Below are 20,362 nucleotides of genomic sequence, written 5' to 3'. Positions count from 1 at the left end.
AATAGTTTTAGGTTATAGCGCCCCAATACAATTCGGATATGTATAGCACGGTGCGATGTCGTGTTTTTAGGGAAGCTCGTCTCGGTGTTAGAGCACGTCATATATTTTGCAAGCGTATTTCGGATTTTTGAAGGGCGTACACACCAACTGCTCTTGCACTTACCATGAATTTGGAACAAACCTGGGAAAAACGACGTCGCAAGCTTCAGTACCCGCAGAGCGCCTCTCGTTAGAGTTGAGGTAGAGACGGTGTGGAAGAGTCAGAGGACAATGCGTTGCGCGCTCTGAGAACTCCGATGTCAGCACACCTGTTTCTGTTGCCAATGGCTTCAGTCTAAACTCGCGCTCTATAAAGCTGCCCCTTGTGAAGGGGCCTTGATAACGCGAAGCCTTCGTTCCAGATTCTGCCGCGTTTGCGAGGCCACTGTCTGCTGTTGCTGCGTACCTCGTTACCTCGACTGAAATCAAAACTCGCAGATGGTGTGGGCGACGTGCAACACACGCTCGTCGCGCACACTGTTTGCTGGGATGCGCTCGGCCTTGTCACGTGGTAGTGAGCACTTCCACCAGCGTACACCAGGTGGAGGCGGGGTGAAGTCGACATGGACGCCATTGGCAACAACAGACTGGATAAGGCGTTTTTGGGCCCCTCGACTGTTCACGTGAATCTAGAGAGTATCGTGGTGGAATTGTATGTGCGCACCTGCTTGTTCTATAATAATAATAATAATAATAATAATAATAATAATAATAATAATAATAATAATAATAATAATAATAATAATAATAATAATAATAATAAACATCCTAACCGCTCACTATTTCTTTTCCCCGCCATTCCTATTTCCCAATGTAAATAGCAGGCCAGAGCAGTTTATACCTCAGATGGACGTCTCCGCTTAACTGTTAATAAATATATATTTCTCTGGAACCCCCACTTGTGATTACGAGCACTCTAGCACGTGGTTGATGGCAATGTACAGAGAGTGAGGACGTTTAATGTTGACCTTTGTCCCGTTGAAATGATGGCCCAACTTGAGCGAAACATTTGCTTTATTATTTTACGTTTGCAGATCGCGGTGCGTCTGGGTAGACGTTGCATTGGAATTGCATGGCTAACCTTATATTGTGATTAAATTTTATTTTACTTGTACGTCGTGAATGTTGCAGTCACATCTGATAAGAAACAAAATTTACGTAAAAATCAAGAAAACATTCCCTTACAGGGAATCGCAAATAAGCATGTTATAGAATTATTTTTTTTATTCCCTTCAAAAAAATATGGCGGCGCATGCACTTCTAGCTGCGGTCAAACATTGCCACTAGCTCTCAGGACCTACGAGGACTATGTCACACCTTCGAACATGCAGGTCATGCTTGGAACAGAGAGCCGGTTCTCGCACACAGCTGCGAGCGGCAGAGTTTACTTCGAGAATTTCATCATTGAATCTCCGAAATCGTGGCCTAAGAGACAGGAACAGCGAAGTGCGAATTAGAAATTCCTAGTTTTGTGGAGACAACGCTACACGGTGACATCGAGATGCTTCGGTGAAAAGGGAGACTACGTTTCTCTTCAAACCGAATACATCCTAAACCGCAATTCCGTGATGACGGGAAATAAAAAAGCGCTGGTACGCAACTTCTTTTTTGCTGTTAAAAGATGAAGACAACAAAAATATTCTGGAAAGGCCCATTACACGATGAACATCGGTGCTCACGCGATTAGAATTGAACGTATTGCCGCCATCGATATTCGTCACCTGTGAAGCGCGTCCGCCTCCAAGGTCCTCCCCCTCGCGCCTTCCGGAAGCGCCGCGTCCATTAGCGTCGCTGCGAAGTCCTCACGTGACGCGCCTATGTTGTACGAAAATTTATGAAAGCGTCCTATCTGAATGTATACCACGCGGGAATATTTAATTGCAGCGCCGGAAAAAATATTTTAAGCCTCTTCTTTCTTCCGGTGCAGTGGCGTGTGCCCAGTATTGGGAATGGTTCATAGGCATATGGCGGTCGCCTAAGTTGGCACGAAAGAAGTTTCCAGGCGGTTGATTGATGCCGGGGCCAGTGTGCATTCATTGTGAGCGGGAGTGATTAAGAGAAATGGTGGTGGAGGTGGTGGTGCTAGTTCCTTGGCGGACATTGTGAGCGTCCGCTACTAGAGCGATGTTGCAAGGTCGTTGAAGAGCCGCATATGGCATGTGGCCCAAGTTGGCGTCAAAGATGTTTATTCAACTGTGGCACACACCGATTGTCACATACAAGACAGAAGTTGATTCGATGGTTCGCTTCGAACAGGGTTACTTCAACGCCTCAGCCCGATTCCCGATCTGTTAGACCGTGTGCTTCCCAGTAAACTAAGTTGGCGTGAGCACTGCTAGGGACTTTGAAGATAAAATGATGAGCTTCTTAGAAGAGAAAAGTTAGGCAGCCCGCTTTTTCGACGTCGCCTTCGCTGAGTAGTTGAAAAGTGCTCAGCATGACCTCATATGGGAACACAATATTTGGGAGAGTGTTGTCCTTAATTTTGTCGACGGTTCCGCACTCTTAGAGCACCGATTTTCAAGAGCGTAAAACAACTTGCGAAACTGAGCAGTCAGTGATAAATAGCCCGCAATCACCAATTACACTGTCGTGGATCACATTCTCACAATAAAGGGATGCCTTTTAAATAGTCAATATATGTCGCAGAAAATAGCTAGATATGGAATTTTGATATCTACCAATACGAGCGATCGCAATCAGACCGTTTCAAGAAGACCATATGGTGTACACAAGAACAGTACTGTTTCGCATGAGCTAGTCCAGCCACGCCCTACATATTTAAAGGGGTCATCAATGAAGGAACCTAATGTCATAGTGCATACGAAGCTTAAGAAGCGTTGTCGTTGTACATGCAAGGGCTACTCAATCTTCCACATGGTGCAGTTGAAAATGGAAGGCATGCAAAATAAAAAGAAAAATGCCCAGTTGGACTGCATAATCCTCGGCTCTTGTGTCTTCAGCAAATTTCACTGAAATAGGGTCTTGGCATGTTGTGCTTTGGATGCCACCGATTGTTCCGCTAACTTCTGTATTCGAAATTCGATGGGCCTCTGTCGGTGTTGACCACGCGCTCATTAGCGTTTGAGCGAGGGCCACTGGTGGTGAAAGCACTATCTCATCGATGAGCAGCAAGCATCACAGATTCCCATGTCTCCCGGATCATTAAACTTCACCGTCAATAAAGCGAGTCTCATCTACCTACGTTCAAGTAAGGCTCCGTGCCGCTCGCTTTGCACATCCAGGGAAAACACTGGGAATGCACGCGATGGAAATTCAAGACGATGGGCTAAACGAGAACAAGGTGAAAGCAGGAGCCATCGTATCGGCTAGTGGACCTGTCTTTCTCAAGGCACACGTAGGCTCATCGCACATGTATTGCACGAATCCCTGCCTTAGGTGTAGTGAAGGCTCGTACAAGCCACCTTGCTTGATTGAGTGGTCGCAGGGAAAGTTATGCTCTGGTGGGAATGAGACGACTCGTTAAGGGCAACAAAAAGTCGGCATGACAAATTAAAATGAGAAGTGGTTGCGTTTTCAAATGAACGCTCTGGCAATATCACGCAAGAATATTCCCGGCCAGGTATACGGCTAACAGCGAAATTTCAACGGGTGCCATAGCGCATTGGGATCTCGTAGTTTCCACAGCTTACGCTTGCATTTACTGTGCTCACTTAGTCGTACCCTGTTATGCTTCATCTCCTGTAGCTCTAATATTTTCATTTCAGTTAGACATGTGTTGTCAATGAGCTTTCAATTTTGCTTTCGGACGGTGCAGTTTCTGTGTACGTGTTGCTATTTATGAACATGCATCGGAGAACAGAAAATTAAAGTGTACTCTAATGCGTGCGTTCATTGCGAAACTTTATTTTTTTCTTCCAGCCTACGCTTTCGTATACACGAATGGGCCCACTTTCGGTACGGTGTATTCGAAGAGTACGGTACCCGGGGAGACTCAATTTCCGGACGCCTACTCCTCCGCAGGCACGGTGAGTAGTACGACATCAACATCTTTTTGTAGAGTGTCCTCGATTATTTGTATCCTTAAGCCACTCTCGTCATTCTGTAATTGCAACACTGAAGTGATGCAGTATTCGGCGCTCTGGCTGCCCCCATTAGTTGTGTTATTCTTTGCTCCCGACCATACGATGCACCTTGTATTAGGCACACTTCACTGATGGCGGGTTGGAAAACAATGGCATGCAAATTAGAGACATTATCATGCTTGTTTTTCTAACAGTCCTCGGGAAAGCGCTCGCAAAACAAACATTCGTTGGACTTGCGCAATTATGATTCTTGCTTTGTAAAATAGTCTTTTCAGCTGATGTTACACAGCTGCACCATTTTTTACGAGTCACGGAAATAATTAGAAAAGTACACCTGGTATGCGCTTTATGACGTTATTCACAATCTGCCCCATCCTCGTGGCGCGTGCGACTTATGGACAACTGCACACAGGGAAATTGAAACATTATGCCGAGCTGCCGGGTTACTATAGAACACCCGATGGAGCCCATTTAAGGGTCGACGTATATTCCAGAACTTATGCACTAGCATGCTGCCTTGCGATGTCATGCATCAATAATAGCTGTCGAAAAGATTAAAATTGGTTATCGCGCAGCCTAATGGTTTGGCGCAAAAGTTTTAGCATGTCAGAGTTGATTGTTTCTCTGTTAGTCACATAACAATGGCGTGCCATGGGTATAGCACATGGAAGAAAGGCGTGTCAACCATACTTATGCAATGCCTGGTGAGACTACACGTAACCTTGGTTAGCGTTCCGACGACCCAGAGACGGGCGACGGGTGTGCATCGCCATTTGGGAATCACCTCCGCCGGCAAGCCATGTGGTCAGGGTGGCATTCGGATTCCTCTTATTTTCATTTCTGTTATGCTAGGGGCATGTTTATCACATATGATACGCCATGCACTAAGGCATAATGCAATACAGAAAAGGAAAATCAATACATAATCAACATCGCCGAACGCACATACATCCGGTGACGAAATCCTCGGCCGCCGCCTGAAACGCCTTCAGTGTTGTAGAGCGGAATACTAATTACCGAATAATACTAATTAGAGCACTTAACACCAATTACCTTTTCCAAATGCTGCGAATTCCAGGTCACTGTACAGAAACTCAGGCACATTTCTCGTGCTAGTGTACTGTTTCTCCCGTGAGAGAAAATGTACCCACCAATAAGTCAAGGTTTACTTGTGGTCTAGACGTTAAGTGTAACAAACTCGCCCCATTTTCTTCTAGCCATAAACATTGACGGCTATGGAATTGGTTAACATATCATTGTACAATGTCTCTTATGAGGAAGTTGCAACCCGATTTTCACAATATCCTTTTCTACGGCTTCCGTCTCCATTTCTAAATCCTTTAGGTGTTCTGTCCTTTTGTGTTCAGGTGATGCTGAACGCTTGTTCAAAACCCTGGTTTTCACCACTGTATGACAAGAGAGTTCGGTATGCGATATGAATGTCGAATGTGGGTATCTTGAGCAAGGCATCGTGTCGCCCTACATTGGCTTTAAAAACTGAGCAGAAAGCTGTGTCATGTTCATGCCGTATTCGTTAAACACAAGAATCCCTGCCTCTTTTCCGAAGTATTGCGCAGACAGAAAATTTCAAATAAACAAAACCGTCTTACGTAATGCCTGCATCTCATGGGCTGTGAACCACTCATAAATTTATGTAACTAAACACGCGTGCATTCTGCAGATAGACCATGGAGCAGCTAACTGCCAACCTGTGATCCAAGTTCGTAATCATACGTGCCGAAACTCCTCGCAAATTCACAAGCGGAACATAGCAGTGCTTCCGCGTTTTGCGATGATCGAGGGAACTTCTCGTCATTTCTGGAGCTGCCGCCGAAGGTCAGGTGACGGCAGCCAACCCGTCGTCACTCATTGTACGGACACGCTCGTTCGGGCACCTGCGTCCTTTCAGGCATCAGCTATTCCCGTGTTTCTTGCCAAACACGGAAGCGCGTTTGTGAGCACATCGTGAATATTCTCTCAGCGCTGGGTTGCCGCGTTTGGATGGCCTCGTTAGAGCAGGAGCTGGCTTGAAAGATTTTCGATAACGTTGAGCAGAAGTAACCTCTAATCTTTCGTAAAATTTGGGCGTGCTCACAATCTTGTTTGTGTCGGTAAAACAATATACCCCTTACCAAAAAATAAAAGATACTGCACGTAACTACAAGGTCGCAATACTGACCCAAGTGAAAAAGCTGCTCTGTTCTGTGTTTCGTCTGCGTCTTGCCATCGTGTTCACCCTGCGCCGTGTTTATCGAACATGTTTAGTGAGCGAACACAATTCTCAACGTCTCAATGTAGCTTCGGGTTGGTAACAAAAAAATATAAAAGAGGGCGCATTCAAACTGACTGACGCATATACGATGGGTGTCCTTTACTGCACTGAAGCGGGTGAGCTATAGTAATGCAGATTATTAGGCTCTTTTCGTAGTCGCAGTAACCCACTTGTTCCATTAAATGAAACAGCGCATGCGTTTGGCAGTGCTCGGGGGGGGGGGGGGTTCAAGGGGAGTCAGTTTGGTTATGCGTAATTTAGTTGCTTTCATTCATGTAAGCTAAGCAGCGCTCCGCCGCTCAGTGTGCTCAGAGGAAAGAAGAGCGTAGAACGGGCCTGTCCGTAAGAGTTGTTTTTTATTCGTGTGCAAGTGAAAATGCAGCGCTTGTTAGAACGAAGATTTGCGAGCACGTTTTGCGTGAAACTTCGCAAGACCACTGCGGAAACTGTTACTATGCTCAAGACTGTTCACAAAAAAACATGCCCTGCCAAATCGGCAAATATTTCCGTGGCACCGGGCCTTTTTGGAAGACCGGGAAGATGGCGACGACGAGGACCGCGCCGAACGGCCATCCACGACCTCCACGGCTGACAATGTGACGCGAGTGAGGAAACTGTTGAGCTCAGACCAACAATTAAGTGTTCGTTGAATGGCCGACATGTTAAACATTCCGACAACTTCAGTTCACAGACTCGTTACAAACGATATCAGCAGGTGGAAGGTGGGAGCAAAAATGGTTCCAAAAGTGCTCACTGATGCCTAAAGGTCACGTCATACTGAAACGTGGCAAGAAAACCTGTACATGTGCAAACGTGTGCGAAAATTTTTGACAACGTCATCACAGGTGACGAGACTTAGGTATTTCAAATGACCAGGCGACCAAATGCCATTCATCGGAGTAGCAGACGGACTCGTCCCCTCGCCAGGAGAAAGTGAGGATGAGCAAATCACAGATCAAAATCTTGCTCTTCATATTTTTTTACATCCACGGACTGGCTGATTGAACTCCTAATTTTATAAGCGATTCCTCAAAAGACTGAAATGCAGGTTACAACGCATCCGGCCGGACATTGCAGACAACTGGAAGTTGCACCAGGATAACGCGCCGGTACACAGTGCCTTCATCGTCGCCGACTACCTGGTTAAAAGCAGGGGTGTGAACAATCCTCCAGCCCCCATACATTCCATACCTGGCTCCCTCCGACTTTTTTCTGTTTCCACGCTTCAAAACACCCCTGAAAGGCCAACATTTTGGGACAGTGGAGGGGATCAAAGCAGCTCGCACCGCCGCATTAAATACCATTCCGGAGCAGGACTACAACAACTCATTCGAGAGCTGGAATTCTTGCTGGAGCCGATGTATCGATGTAAAAGGAGAGTATTTTGAAGATTTTTAAACATACGTAATGATAAATTCAATAAATGATTTTTCATGACCTTGCTGACATTACTTTTATGACAGAGCTTGTAGGAGGGGAGAAAGTTCATTGTAATCGTGCTATTATCCTGCCATCACTGTGCTCCCAGTACGCGAGGTGTCCTAATGAATTCAGGCTGACAGAGTGATATAGCCCCCTGAAGCTGAGAGGAATGACGTTGATCGCCCAAACAATATGCGATGATGCTTCGTAGCAAGAATTTGGTTTAAAATACTGATTTTGATACATTAAACCTTCATACATAGTATGGGTGATGGCTGATTGCTTCAAAAGTATTCTAAAGCCTGTGAGGCATTGACCATGCGCGACGACCTTTACAAGGTTATGGCAACTGTACCCTGGTGGCTGTACCGATGCCGGTAGAGAACACACTTGCACACTCTAAACTACTTACGATCGCGAGAATTTACAGAGATCATCAAAGACGGTGAGGTAACCTGTATGTTACTTGAACTCGTTCGTTTTTACTCGGGTGGTAGAAGTAGCAGCGGGACCTTCGGCCGCAATTTTCTACGCAATGAAGTGATATCATTTCCGTACATGAAAAACAATAACGATTCTTTAGACGCACTACGTGCTTAAAATATATTTAGGGGGTCGCGCGCACCTGTGGGAATCGGTGCTGGACGAAGTTTTCATAGATGATTAGGTAAATGTGTTTACGTTTAGACCTACACGACGGCAGAATTTTTAAGTTTTCCAGCACTTGAAAAGAAACCTTCCTAATTTTTTTAAATAGTTACTTTATGACATATATTACAATTCAAGAATGGTAGCCGTTGAGGTTGCGAGGCGTACCCAATTGAAATTATTTTCAATATCGGCTCCACTTTGAAGGTTTGCGCCATCATAGTGACCGTAAAAATGGGGTGTGTTCCAATGACATTTTGCCAAGCTGTTCTTCTAGGCATTGAATAAAAAAAGTAACTGGAATAGCCATGCCATTAGTCCCACAGTTCTGTAAGTAATACATCCAAACTGGTGTCATCCTGGAGTTTCTTTTCAAGTCGATACGCATTGCAAACACACAGGCTGGAATTCGTAAAGTCTAATATACGCGATACATAAATAACTAGAACCGTAATTAACGTTTTTAATAAGTAAATTATGCATGTCGACTTCACGCCTGATTAATGTCCGCCGCTCAGAGTAATCCAACTCATGGGTGAAATTTATGCTATCTGTCACAAGCGATTTATAAAAATTTCCGAAGACTAATAATTAATTACGCGGTACACACTCACGCATGCACGCACGCGCACAGAAACACAGACCGAGAGAGAGACAGACTACGAGTATCGAAAGCTTGAGCGCTCGATAGGTGGATGTCTAAGATCCTATAACAGCAATAGGCTAAAAGTGGATAAAAAAGATTCGATAAAAGCGTGCTTTGAATATAAGAAAAGGCCAGGAAATGCAACTACAGGCTGCATTTAGTTTCTGTGTATTCATTACAACAAGAACATTAAAGTATGTTTCAATCGATTCCAGGTTTATTAAAATTGGCAAGAACAATTACCGCGCACTTGCCGTGGGAAAATGTAAGATTTTCAGTAGAAGAGAGGACTCCTCAAACAAAATAGGTGAAATATTATGCAGTGTGCAGAAATATAGATTTGATAATTGTTCCTGGCGTGCTACAATGATTCCTAGCTAATCTGGCCTTGCGTATTTTCAATTTCCTTGCTTCGAGCACATCTCAGTGAGGAGTCAACAGAAATAAGTACGCCTCGATCCTTTGGATGACGTCCACTGAAATCCTGCTCACTGCTGGAGACGAAGTCGGGCTGTTACCTAAGGAATTGCATCTAAAAATTTACGTTAATGATCTACATTTCTTGGCGCTTTGATACTTCATTACTGGCATTTTATTACTCTGTGACGCTCACAGTACTTCAAATATTTTTGTTTGTCAGTAACCATATACATGTAATTGGTTTTTTATTGATGAGTCGAGCTGTAACATGTGGCGCAGATTTGAGGCTTTCGAGTTGCCGGTAACTGTTCTAGAATACCGGCGGTCATGCCGCGCAGTAGCCTGGCGCATGCGCAGTGCTGGAGACGCAAACACGGGTGTCTCAGTGTATGTTTCCCCATCTTAAACCTTCTGCTGCGTGTTAGCCGACGAAATAAACTGACGCCGCAGGGGATCAATTACGACGGCCACTTGAAACTTTGACGCTAAGGAATGACCTACCTGCACATTTGTCAGCTATGCATTTGGCCTGCACCGAGCACCATCTGCGAGCACCAGAAACAACAGAGGGCTGTGCTTCAAAGAGGAGCCAGACGAGTGCTTAAGGGCATTGAGTAACCTCAGCCATGAATAGGCGGGACGTGGTTGCACGTTAAAGCACACCGAGCGAGCTTTCAGTGTTGCTGCTAATGTGTTGAAAAGAAAAGAAGGGAACAATTAAAGAAGCAACATTCTTAAAGCGATTGTTAGTGGATTAAAGAATCTGAGAATGGGTGAAGAGGATGCCGTGAACAATGCTGCCAGCACGTTCTATTTGCTGTATTTGAGCAATGTTATTAAAGAATGGGAAGACAGCAACCTACAATAGCAATTACTTGTCAGTAATTACTGATTTAATTTTGTGAGGCAGTAACTCGTGAGTGCCACCAATTACATCTTTGAATTAGGCAGCAGTACTTATTATCGGCTACGTTTTTTTCTGTAACCAATACAAGTCTGATATGGACAGCATGGTGCGATGTCGCTTTTTTGGCCAGCAATAGCGTTGTAGCTACATTTCGAGTGTTTTCGATGCTGATGCGTCATGGAGCTAAACAAGACTGAGTGTGGTGAGTGATATTCAAGGAAGCATGTCACGGTATTAGTGCACGTCATATGTTGTCCAAGGCTAGTTGTGCGTGCAGCGTATTTTGGATATTGGATGCCCGTATACACCAACCACTCTTGCACTTACCATTAATTGGGAACAAACCTGTGAGAAACGACGTCGCAAGTTTCAGTAAACGCATAGCGAATCTCGTGTGAGGCGGAGGATGGGTGGGAGGTGGGGAGGTAACGAACAATGTGTGAGGCACAATGAGATCTCCAATGTCAACGCGCCTGTCTGTCGCTGATGGGTTCCGCCTACACTCGGGCTCTAGAAAGCTCCCCACTGTTAAGAGGCCTTCATGGAGGAAAGCCTTTGTTCCACATTCTCCCGCGTTTGGAAGGCTGCTGTCTGCTGCTGCTTCGTCGGTCGTTATCTGGACGCAAACGAAACCTTGAAGATGGTTTGGGCGAAGTGTGCCACGTGCTCGTAGCGCACAATATTTCCCTAGATGCACTGGGCGTTGTCATGTGGTAGCGAGAAGTTCACTCAGCGGACACCAGGTGGATGTGTCCGAATGGCGAATGGCGACAATAGACTGGATAGGGGGCAAGGCCGAGCTGGTTATTGTGCCACTGAACTGTGTGCGTGACTCTAGACAAGGTGTAACCTCGTGGACTTGTATATGCCCGCCTGCTTGTTTTACAACAACAACAACAACAACAACCATTATCATCGTCATTATTAATATTATTATTATTATTATTATTATTATTTCTTTTCCTCGTCATTCCTATTTTCCAGTGTAAAGTAGAAGGTCGGAGCAATAGAAACCTCAGGTTTACCCCACTGCCTTTCTATAAATAAATTCAAATGTCTTTGGAATGCGCATCTGTGATTAGGAGCACTCTAACACATGGGACGATGGTTAGTGTAAAGAAAGTGAGGAGGTTTGTTGTTCACCCTTGTCCGGTGGAAATGACGGCCAAACTTAACCGAAACCTTTGCTTCATTATTTCACGTTTGCTGATCACAAAACTTCTGGATAGGCATTGCATTGCATTTGCTTCGCTGAACTTACATTATGATAAATTGCTATTTTACTTCACTTCTACATCTTGGAGATTGCGGTTGCATGCGATATGAAACGAAGTTCACGTAAAAATAAAAAAAAAACATTCGTTTGCCAGGGAATTGCAAATAAGCATGTTATCGAACCATTTTTGTTATTCAAGAAGTTATGGTGGCGCGTCCACCTATACTTGCGGTCAAACATCGCTGCTACCTCCCAGAACCTATGAGGACTAAGTGAGACTTTTGAACATGCAGGTCATGCTTCTATCAGATTACCGGTTTAGTTTACTTCAAGAAGTTCATCATTCAATTTCCAAAATGATGGTCTAATAGAAAGGATCCACGCATCCTAGGGACAACGTGTTTCCCGAGAAGCGAAGTGCGAATCGGGAATTCCTCATTTTCCGGAGACTGTCAACGCTACAAGGTGACTTCGAGAGGCTGCGGAGAAAGGGCGACTCCATTCCTCTGCATACTGCATACTGCCTAAAGCTGAATCCTCCGTGGACGGAAAAAAAAAGAAGAAAGTGCTGGTACGGAAGTGTTTTGTTGCTGTTTAGAGGTGGAAACGAAAAAAGAAATATTCTGGCATATCCCATCTCACAATGAATGTCGACGCTGACGCCGTTAGTATCGATTGAAATTATTGATAATGACACCGTATTGCCGCCACCAGAATTCGTCACGTGTGAAGCGTGTCTCGCTCCAACTTCCTCGCCTCGCGCCTTCTGGAAGCGCAGCGTCCAGTAGCATCGCTGTGAAGTCCTCACGTGACGCGCCTCTGTCATATCAATGTCTATGAAAGCAACTTCTCTAAATGTATACCACGCGGGTAGAATTTATTCCAGCACCAGAAGCATTCATTTTAAGCACTTTTTTTTTTCTCCTGGTCCAGCGGCTTATGCCCAGTATATGCAGCGGTACATATGCATATGACGGTGGCCTACTAAGTTGGAGTGAAAGATGCTTGCAGGTGGGCGATTGATGCCGGGGCCAGTGTGCATTCATTGTGAGCGGGGGTGATTAAGAAAGGCGGCTGGCGAGAAGAGCGATAGGCTGCCGTTTGGGCTCGGTAGCATGGAGGGTTCTCTCCGTAGCTCGCGACTTGTCGATGGCGTTCGTTCCTTGGCGGACCTCGTGAGCATCGTCTACTGTAGCGCTGTTGGTGGTTCGTTGGAAAGCCGCTAGGACCCTGTTGCCCAAGTTGGCGTTTAAGAGGTTTATTCAACTGTAGCACACACCAATCGTCACAGACAAGACAGAAGCTGAATAAATGGTTCCTTTCGAACTGGCTTATATCTACGCGGTAGCCGCACCTGTTAGGCCGTGCATTTCCTAGTGCGCCAAGTTTGCGTGACGTGTGTTAAAGATGGTGAAGATAAAATGATGCGCGTCTTAGAAGAAAAACGTTAAGTAACAAGTTGCCTTTGCTGAGTAAATCATAAGCGCTCAGCACGACCTCGTCGGAAAATAGAACATTTAAGCGAGTGTTCTTCTAAAGTTTTTTCCGCACTAAGTGCACAGATTTTCAAAAGCGTAAAACGACTTGCGAAACTGAGCTGTCGATGATAAATGGCTCGCAATTGCCAATAAACACTACCGCGGATTTCGTTCTCGCAACGCACGGATGCCTTTAAATTGTCAGCATATCTCGCAGAAAATAGCTAGGTGTAGGATTTTGATATCTACCAATACGAACCATCGCAATCGGAGCGTTTTGAGAAGACCACATAGTGCGCACAAGTACAATACTGTTTTGCATGAGCTAGTCCTGTCGGGCAGTACGTATTGAAAGGGCCATCACTGCAGGAAGCTAATTAAAGAGTGCATGCAAAGCGCAAAAATCTTAATCGTTCGGTAACCAAGGGCTACTCAATGTTCCACATTGTGCTGTTGAAAATGAAAGATATGCAAAATATCACGAAAAATGCCCTATTGGACTGCGTAATCCTCGCCACTTGTGTCTTAAGCAAATTTCCTTGAATAAGGTATTGGCATTTTGTGTTTTGGAGGCCACCGAGCGTTCCCCAAGCTTCTGTATTCGAAATTCGATGGGCGCGCATTGGGCTCACCACGCGCTAATTTGTTTGAACGACTGCTACTGGTGGTGAAATCGCCACGTCATCAATGAGCAGCAATCATCTCAGTTGCCAAAGTGTCCCGGATTGTTCAAATTCACCGTCAACAAAGCGAATCTCATCTACCCCCGTTCAAGCGGCGCTCTGTGCCGCTGGCTTTGACCAACCAGGGAAAACACGGGGAATGAGTGAGATGGAAATTCAAGACGATGAGCTAAAGGAGATCAAGGTGAAAGCTGGAGCCAACGTATCGGCTAGTGGACTTTTCTTTGTCAAGGCATAAATAAAAAAAAATTACCGAATAAAGAATAAAAATAAAAGTGAGCATGAGAAAGTAAAATGAGAAGTGGTGGCGTTGTCAAATAAACGCTGAGGCAATATCACGCAAGAATATTCCCAGCCTCGTATACGGACAACAGCGAAATTTCTACGGGTGCCAAAGCACATTGATCTCTCGTAGTATCCACAGCTTTCGCTTGCCTTTCTTGTGCTCACTTATTCGTTCCCTGTCGTTCTTCATTTTCTGCAGCTCTAAATATTTTCATTTTATTTAGACCTGTGTTGTCAAAGACATTTCACATTTTCTTTACGGTGGTGCAGTTTGTGTGTACGTATCGCTACTTATGAACATGCATCGGAGAGCAGAAAGGAAAGTGTACTTTATGTCGTGTGTTCATTGCACAAACTTATTTTTGTCTTCTAGCCTATACTTTCGTATACACGAATGGGCCCATTATCGGTACGGTCTATTCGACGAGTACGGCACACGTGGAGACTCAATTTCGGGAGACGTACTCCTCGGCAGGCATGGTGAGCATCAGGACTTCAACTTCTTTTTGCGAAGCATCGTCGACATTTCCCATCCGCAACTCTTTCTCGGAATTCTGTAATAACAACACTAAAGTGATGCAGTGTTCTGCGCTCTGGTTGCCCTCATTCGTTGTGTTTTTCTTTGCTGCCGACCATACGACGCACCATGTTTTAGGCACACTTTATTTTACTTTACCGGTTGGTAAAGTGATATGGCGAACTGGAGACTTTATCGTACTTGCTTTCCTAGGAGTCGTCTGGACAGCGCTCGCGAGGCACATTTTTGTGGTGCTGGACCAATTATTTTTCTATCTTTTTAAAATTGTCCCTTCAGTTCATATTACACAGCGGCACCATTTCTGGGTTTCACGGAAAAAATTAGAGATCTTTATTTTGGATGCGCTATATGAGGCTATTCACAAAAGTTTGGAAGTCTGCCCCATCCTTGTAGCGCGTTCGTCTTACGGGCAACTGCACTGGTGGAAATTAAAACAATATCGCGAGCGCCCGGATGAATATAGAACGTGCAATGGAGAGCAGGTATAGCGGTCGACCAGATATTCCAAGACCTATGCACTAGTATGCGGCCTTGCGATGTGGTACATGAAGAATACCTGTCCAAAAGATGAAAACTGCTGATCGCGTGGCCGAATGCTTCGGCGCCAACATTTTACCATGTCACCCTTTAATGTTTCTCCTTTAGTCACATAATGATCGGGCGCCGAAGCTATAGCACAACAAAGAAAAGCCTGTGCACTATGCTTATGCAATGCCTCCTGAGAGTATGCGTAAACACTTGGCGTTCCGATGACCCAGAGACGTATCACGGGTGTGCATCACCATTTGGGAATCACCTCAGCCGGCAAGCCCCGTGGTCAAGGTGGCAGTTGGATTCTCCTTATTTTTGGTTCATTTATGCTAGGTGCATGTTTATTATAAATGATACGCCAAGCACTAAGGCATACTGCAATGCAGCAAACGCACAATAAATGCACAATCAACATCGTCGAACGCACATACATCCACTGACGAAATCCTCAGCCACCTCCTGAAACGCCTTTAGCACTGTAGAGCGCAATGCAAATTACCGAATAAAAATAATTAGAGGACGGAACACCAATTACCCGTCCCAATGTGGCCAATACCAGGTCACTTCATAGAAACTCGGGCACATCTTTCGTGCTAGTGTCCTGTTCGTCCCGTCAGAGAAAATGTAGCCACCAATAGGTGTAGGTTTAATTGTGGTGCAAAAGTTAAATGTAATGAACTCACCCCATTTGCTTCTAGCCATAAACATTGAAACCTATGCAATTGGTTATCACATCATTGTACAATGTCTCTTATGAGGAGGTTGTAACCCGCTTTTCACAATATTTTTTCTTCACCTTCCCTCGGCATTTCCAAATCATTTAGGTATTCTGTCCATTTGTTTACAACTGAAACTGAAAGCTTGTTTAAAACTCTGATTTTCACCACTTTTCGAAAAGATAGTTCGGTTTGCGATAGGGATGTCGCGTGTGACTATCATGAACAGGGCATCTTGTGGCCCTACATTGGATTTAAAAACACACTAGAAAGCTGTATCATGTCATGCCGTATTCGATAAACGGAGAATCCGTGGCTTTACTGCCTCTCTTCTGAAGTATTATGCAGACGGAAAATTTCAATAAACAAAACCACCTTGCGCAATGCCTGTATCTCACGGGTCGCGAACCACCTGTAAATTTAACTCCTCTCAAATAAAAGATTCAGAAGCGTACCATAAAGTTGCTTCCACGTTTTGCGGCCAGCGAGGGAGCTACTCATCATTTCTGCACCTGCCGGCAAAGATCGACTGACGGCAACCAACCAATCGTCGTCTGGTTGTACGGACACGCTCGCACTGGCATCCGCGCACTTTCAGGCATCAGCTATTCCAGTTTTTATTTCAAAAGAAGGAAGCGCGTTTGTAAACACTTCGTGAATATTCACTCAGCGCTGCGTTGCCACTTTCTGATGACCTCACTGGAGCAGGAGTCAGCTTGAAAGGCTTTCGATAACTTTGAGCACAAGTGACCTCCAATCTTCGGTTAAAATTTGGGCGTGCTCACAATGTTTTTTATGCCTGTAGAACAAAATGCCCGTCACCAAAAAATAAGATACTGCGTGTAACTACAAGGCCACAACATAGAGCCTGGTGAAAAAGAGCTCTGTGCTGTGTTTCGGCCGCGTCTTGCCATCGTGTTCACCTAGCCCCATGCTCATCGAACATGTTTAGTGAGCGAACACGTTGCTCAACGTTTCAACGTTGCTTCGTGTTGGTAAGAAAACAAAGAAAAATTGACGTATTCATACTGATTGACATATCCACGATAGGTGCCCGAATTGATACGGTTGAGCTAGAGTAAAGCAGGTTATTAGGCCCTTTGCCAAGATGCAGTAGGCTAATTGCTCTTTTAAATACAATGGCGCATTCCTTTGCAAGTGTTCGGCGGTTTATAGAAAAAAAAGCACGAAGAGATCACTTTTGTTACGCGCGATTTAGTTCCTTTAATTGATATACAGGCCATACCTTAGAGGGCCCACGGCAGGTTTAGCCATATGAAAAAACAAGTGCAGGGCATACTTCAGGCGCTCGCATTCGTACTTGCAAAATACTGCAGCACGCTGCATCTGGGAAGACAACTGGGGTCTAAGGCCAAACGCCGCACGTCTTCCATATCAAAGAAGGGTCACCTGCAGCTGGTAAATCGAAGCAACGCGCACAACCACCGTGGCGTAAAAGCGCAGTTTCACACTCTAGTCACACGGGCGGGCTATCCCCAGCTAAAACGTACACCCGTGAGAAAAATTATGCCATCCATAGATCGTGCGATAAAACTAACTTTCTCTTTTGTCTGGAGTCCCAAGGCAGCGTTACGAAATTTTCTAGTGCACTCATCCGTTTTCGTTTATGCATGCTAATCACGAAGAAATTCAGTTTTTTCGACGACCCTGTGGTCCGTATACTTTTGCTAACAGGTATGCCTGTGTCACCAGACAGAACTATGGTTACCGGTAGCTAAAGTGTAAGCAGAATCATCCGAGATGGGAGTAAATGACTTGTCTAGCGCATTGCGCGATAGGAGGTTAATATACTCCGGTTAGGCGGAGTAAAACTTTTACTCCACTTTGGTACGGAGGTTTTGGATGTACATATGGGAGTAAGTACTTACATCTAATGCGGAGCTTTTGCAGGAAGCTATGGGAGTATATGTTTACCTCCATCGAGGATATTTTGCAGGGAACTACGGGTGTATATGTTTAGCTCCATCAAGGAGCATATGCAGGGATTTATGGTAGGATATGTTTGCATCAACCGAGCAGATTTTCAAGTAACTATGTGAGTGTATGTTGAGATCCATTGAGAAGCTTTTGTGAGGACCTAGGAGAGCATATGTTTACATCCAAAGAGTAGCTTTTCCAGGTAACCATGGGAGTATATGTCTAAATTCACTATGAGATTTTGCAGGGAACTATGTGAGTATACGTTAGCATCCAAGGAGGCATTTGCAGCGAACTATGAGACTACTTTTTTACGTTCGAGAGAGGTTTTGCAGGGTACCATAGGAGTATTTTTTACATAGATCAGGGAGGTTTCACAGGAAGATATGGGAGTATCTCTTCACATGACTGAGCTAGTACGCCGAATTCACAATCTTCAATATTGATTTTCCGCACTCGCAAATACACGATATATTTCTTTCCAAGCCAGAAGATGCAAACAAATGTAAGCGAAGTAGTGCATTGCAGAAAATAAATATATTGCATAAGCACCTAGGCAAGGAAGAAATGAACGTAGCATGCAAAAGCTCTCAACTCTTTTTTGATTACTTCTTGTCCATGTGTTATTTGCACAAACCACACAGTAAGCATAGAAAACAACTGATCCAGCTGCAGGCTGAAGCTAAAATCATATGAAATACAAGAAAAAATACGTGGGAACCTGCCGCCAGTACCTAAAGAAGGTGCAACGCTGTAATTGTGGAAAGAACATAGTTAAAGCAGGCCGTTATCTGACAAACATCGATGTTGGTACTACAAACGGTAAAGCAAAGATTTGAGAGGACATTTCTCATTGATATTGACTTGTGCAAGAGTTCAAGCAGGAAAGACTGGGGATTCTGGCAAAACACTTTTTACACTTCAACATTAGGTGAGTAGGTAAACGAAAGTTCTCGTAGGCAGTAACAGTGCCATTTTTAAAGTAACAAGCTGACAGACTGCACAAAATAAAGCAGAGTTCAACTTTGATTTTTTTCCCCATACCACTTAAAAGCAAACATGGTAGCTCAGAGAGTCATGAGGGCCGGGAAAGTGTTCATTGTATTGTACCCCGATTTTAATACGTGGTGAAAGTGCATTCCCGTATTAGCAGCAGCACATCACAATTCCTTGCACAGACTGATTTAGGCTGCAGGGAGCACTTTGCAGCCTGTGGGTGAAGCCCTCACCTCCGAGCACACATCATGCTTAGATTACCTAGCGCAATAACACTGAAAGAAACAGCAGTCTGCCGAAAAGCACCAAAAGTCCCAGAATAGTGACAAGCTTCTGACAGCCATCATCCAAACTTCGTTCCTTATGTTCAACGTGGACAATGCTGCTGGTGCAAAAACGCTTACAGAGCCTTGGAACCACTTTCTGGGCGCACTTCTGACGATTAAAATAGGCAAAAAGCAGAGAGTGCTAATGACTGCAATATGAAAGACCATGTGGAGTAGTTGAAATGACAAGTTTTTGAAGCTTCGTGCCACAACTTCTCGGGAACAATACAAAGTAAAAAAACAAATTCAGAGAAGTGTGCAATCTGACAACACTGTTATAAGGGATGTCTCATACCCTTTAGAAGAACAAGGAATTTTATTGCTTGCTGCCAACCTTGCTCGCACACAGCAAAGGCTGTTGCTGTTGCAAGGCTGGTTGTTCTAGTGGCTAGAAGCAGGCTAGCAGCATCTTGACATCTGCTTTTACCGCAGCAACCACACAAGGTTTTTGCTGACTGTTAACACAAAGCCAGTATTATGAAATGTGACTAACAAAAGTTATGAATTACTTACTCAAACACTGTGCAAATGGGTTATTTATTCAAACAAGGTATATGCAGGTAATTTTTTAATTGTTCATAATAGCGTTTCAAAACAAATTCAAGGCTCCGAACAAGTGTTGCGTTTGCATTTAATGTAGACGCCAGTACAGCGTAACTCGCCTTAAGAGCATCGCTGTAAGATGGTGGAAGCCTAAATGGCACTGCGTATATTGCACATAAAAAACATAGATTTATTATAGACTGCAACCACTGTGGAACAACTAGTAACAGTGTCGCTGTAAGACAATGAAGTCTCATGGCATTGCAGATTTCGCACATATATAAGTAAATTAATAAGTAAATAACAGGTACATATAAGCAATGAAATAAAAGATTTGCTAGTAGCAGACAAATCAGTCATGTTAAACATCACATTAAAACGGCATCAGGCAATATTGTGAACATAATGCTGAGAGCATTGCTGAACTTGTGGCTTTCGAGAATCATCAAGTGAAGCATGCTGAAAAGTATTAGCCAATTCCACGGCCTCCAAGACCTACAATTCAATAAATTAGGGTGTCTCAAGGTGTACACTACAGGCGGTTTCTTTTATCGAAGTCGACATAGTATTCTTCCATACAAGCCAGCCTATCAAGCTCTTTTCTTGTATGCATTGCACTCTTTTCACATGTTCATTACTAACGACCGTCTCCCGCTTGTGGCATGCCTCATGATGAGATCATGTTTTTACGTGTAAAGCACCAAATTTAACT

General features: G+C 44.4%; 1 protein-coding gene across 3 annotated transcripts in view; it reads left to right on the top strand.

Moving 5' to 3' along the window:
* Window positions 1–20,362, top strand: part of LOC135913647 (uncharacterized) — a 186,325-nt gene that overhangs the window by 115,222 nt on the left and 50,741 nt on the right. For 2 of the 3 annotated variants that reach the window (XM_070541112.1, XM_070541114.1), the window contains 3 exons: window positions 3,922–4,028; window positions 12,008–12,187; window positions 14,436–14,542. In XM_070541112.1, coding sequence (XP_070397213.1) covers window positions 3,922–4,028; window positions 12,008–12,187; window positions 14,436–14,542 — 394 coding nt within the window. Of the gene's footprint in view, window positions 1–644; window positions 696–3,921; window positions 4,029–12,007; window positions 12,188–14,435; window positions 14,543–20,362 lie in introns of those variants that run through there. The other variant, XM_065446189.2, reaches the window with a different exon arrangement.

This window comes from Dermacentor albipictus, chromosome 6 (assembly GCF_038994185.2).
Source record: "Dermacentor albipictus isolate Rhodes 1998 colony chromosome 6, USDA_Dalb.pri_finalv2, whole genome shotgun sequence".
Taxonomy (NCBI): domain Eukaryota; kingdom Metazoa; phylum Arthropoda; class Arachnida; order Ixodida; family Ixodidae; genus Dermacentor; species Dermacentor albipictus.
Note: the sequence above shows the minus strand (reverse complement) of the source record. Positions and strands in the feature narration are given on the sequence as shown.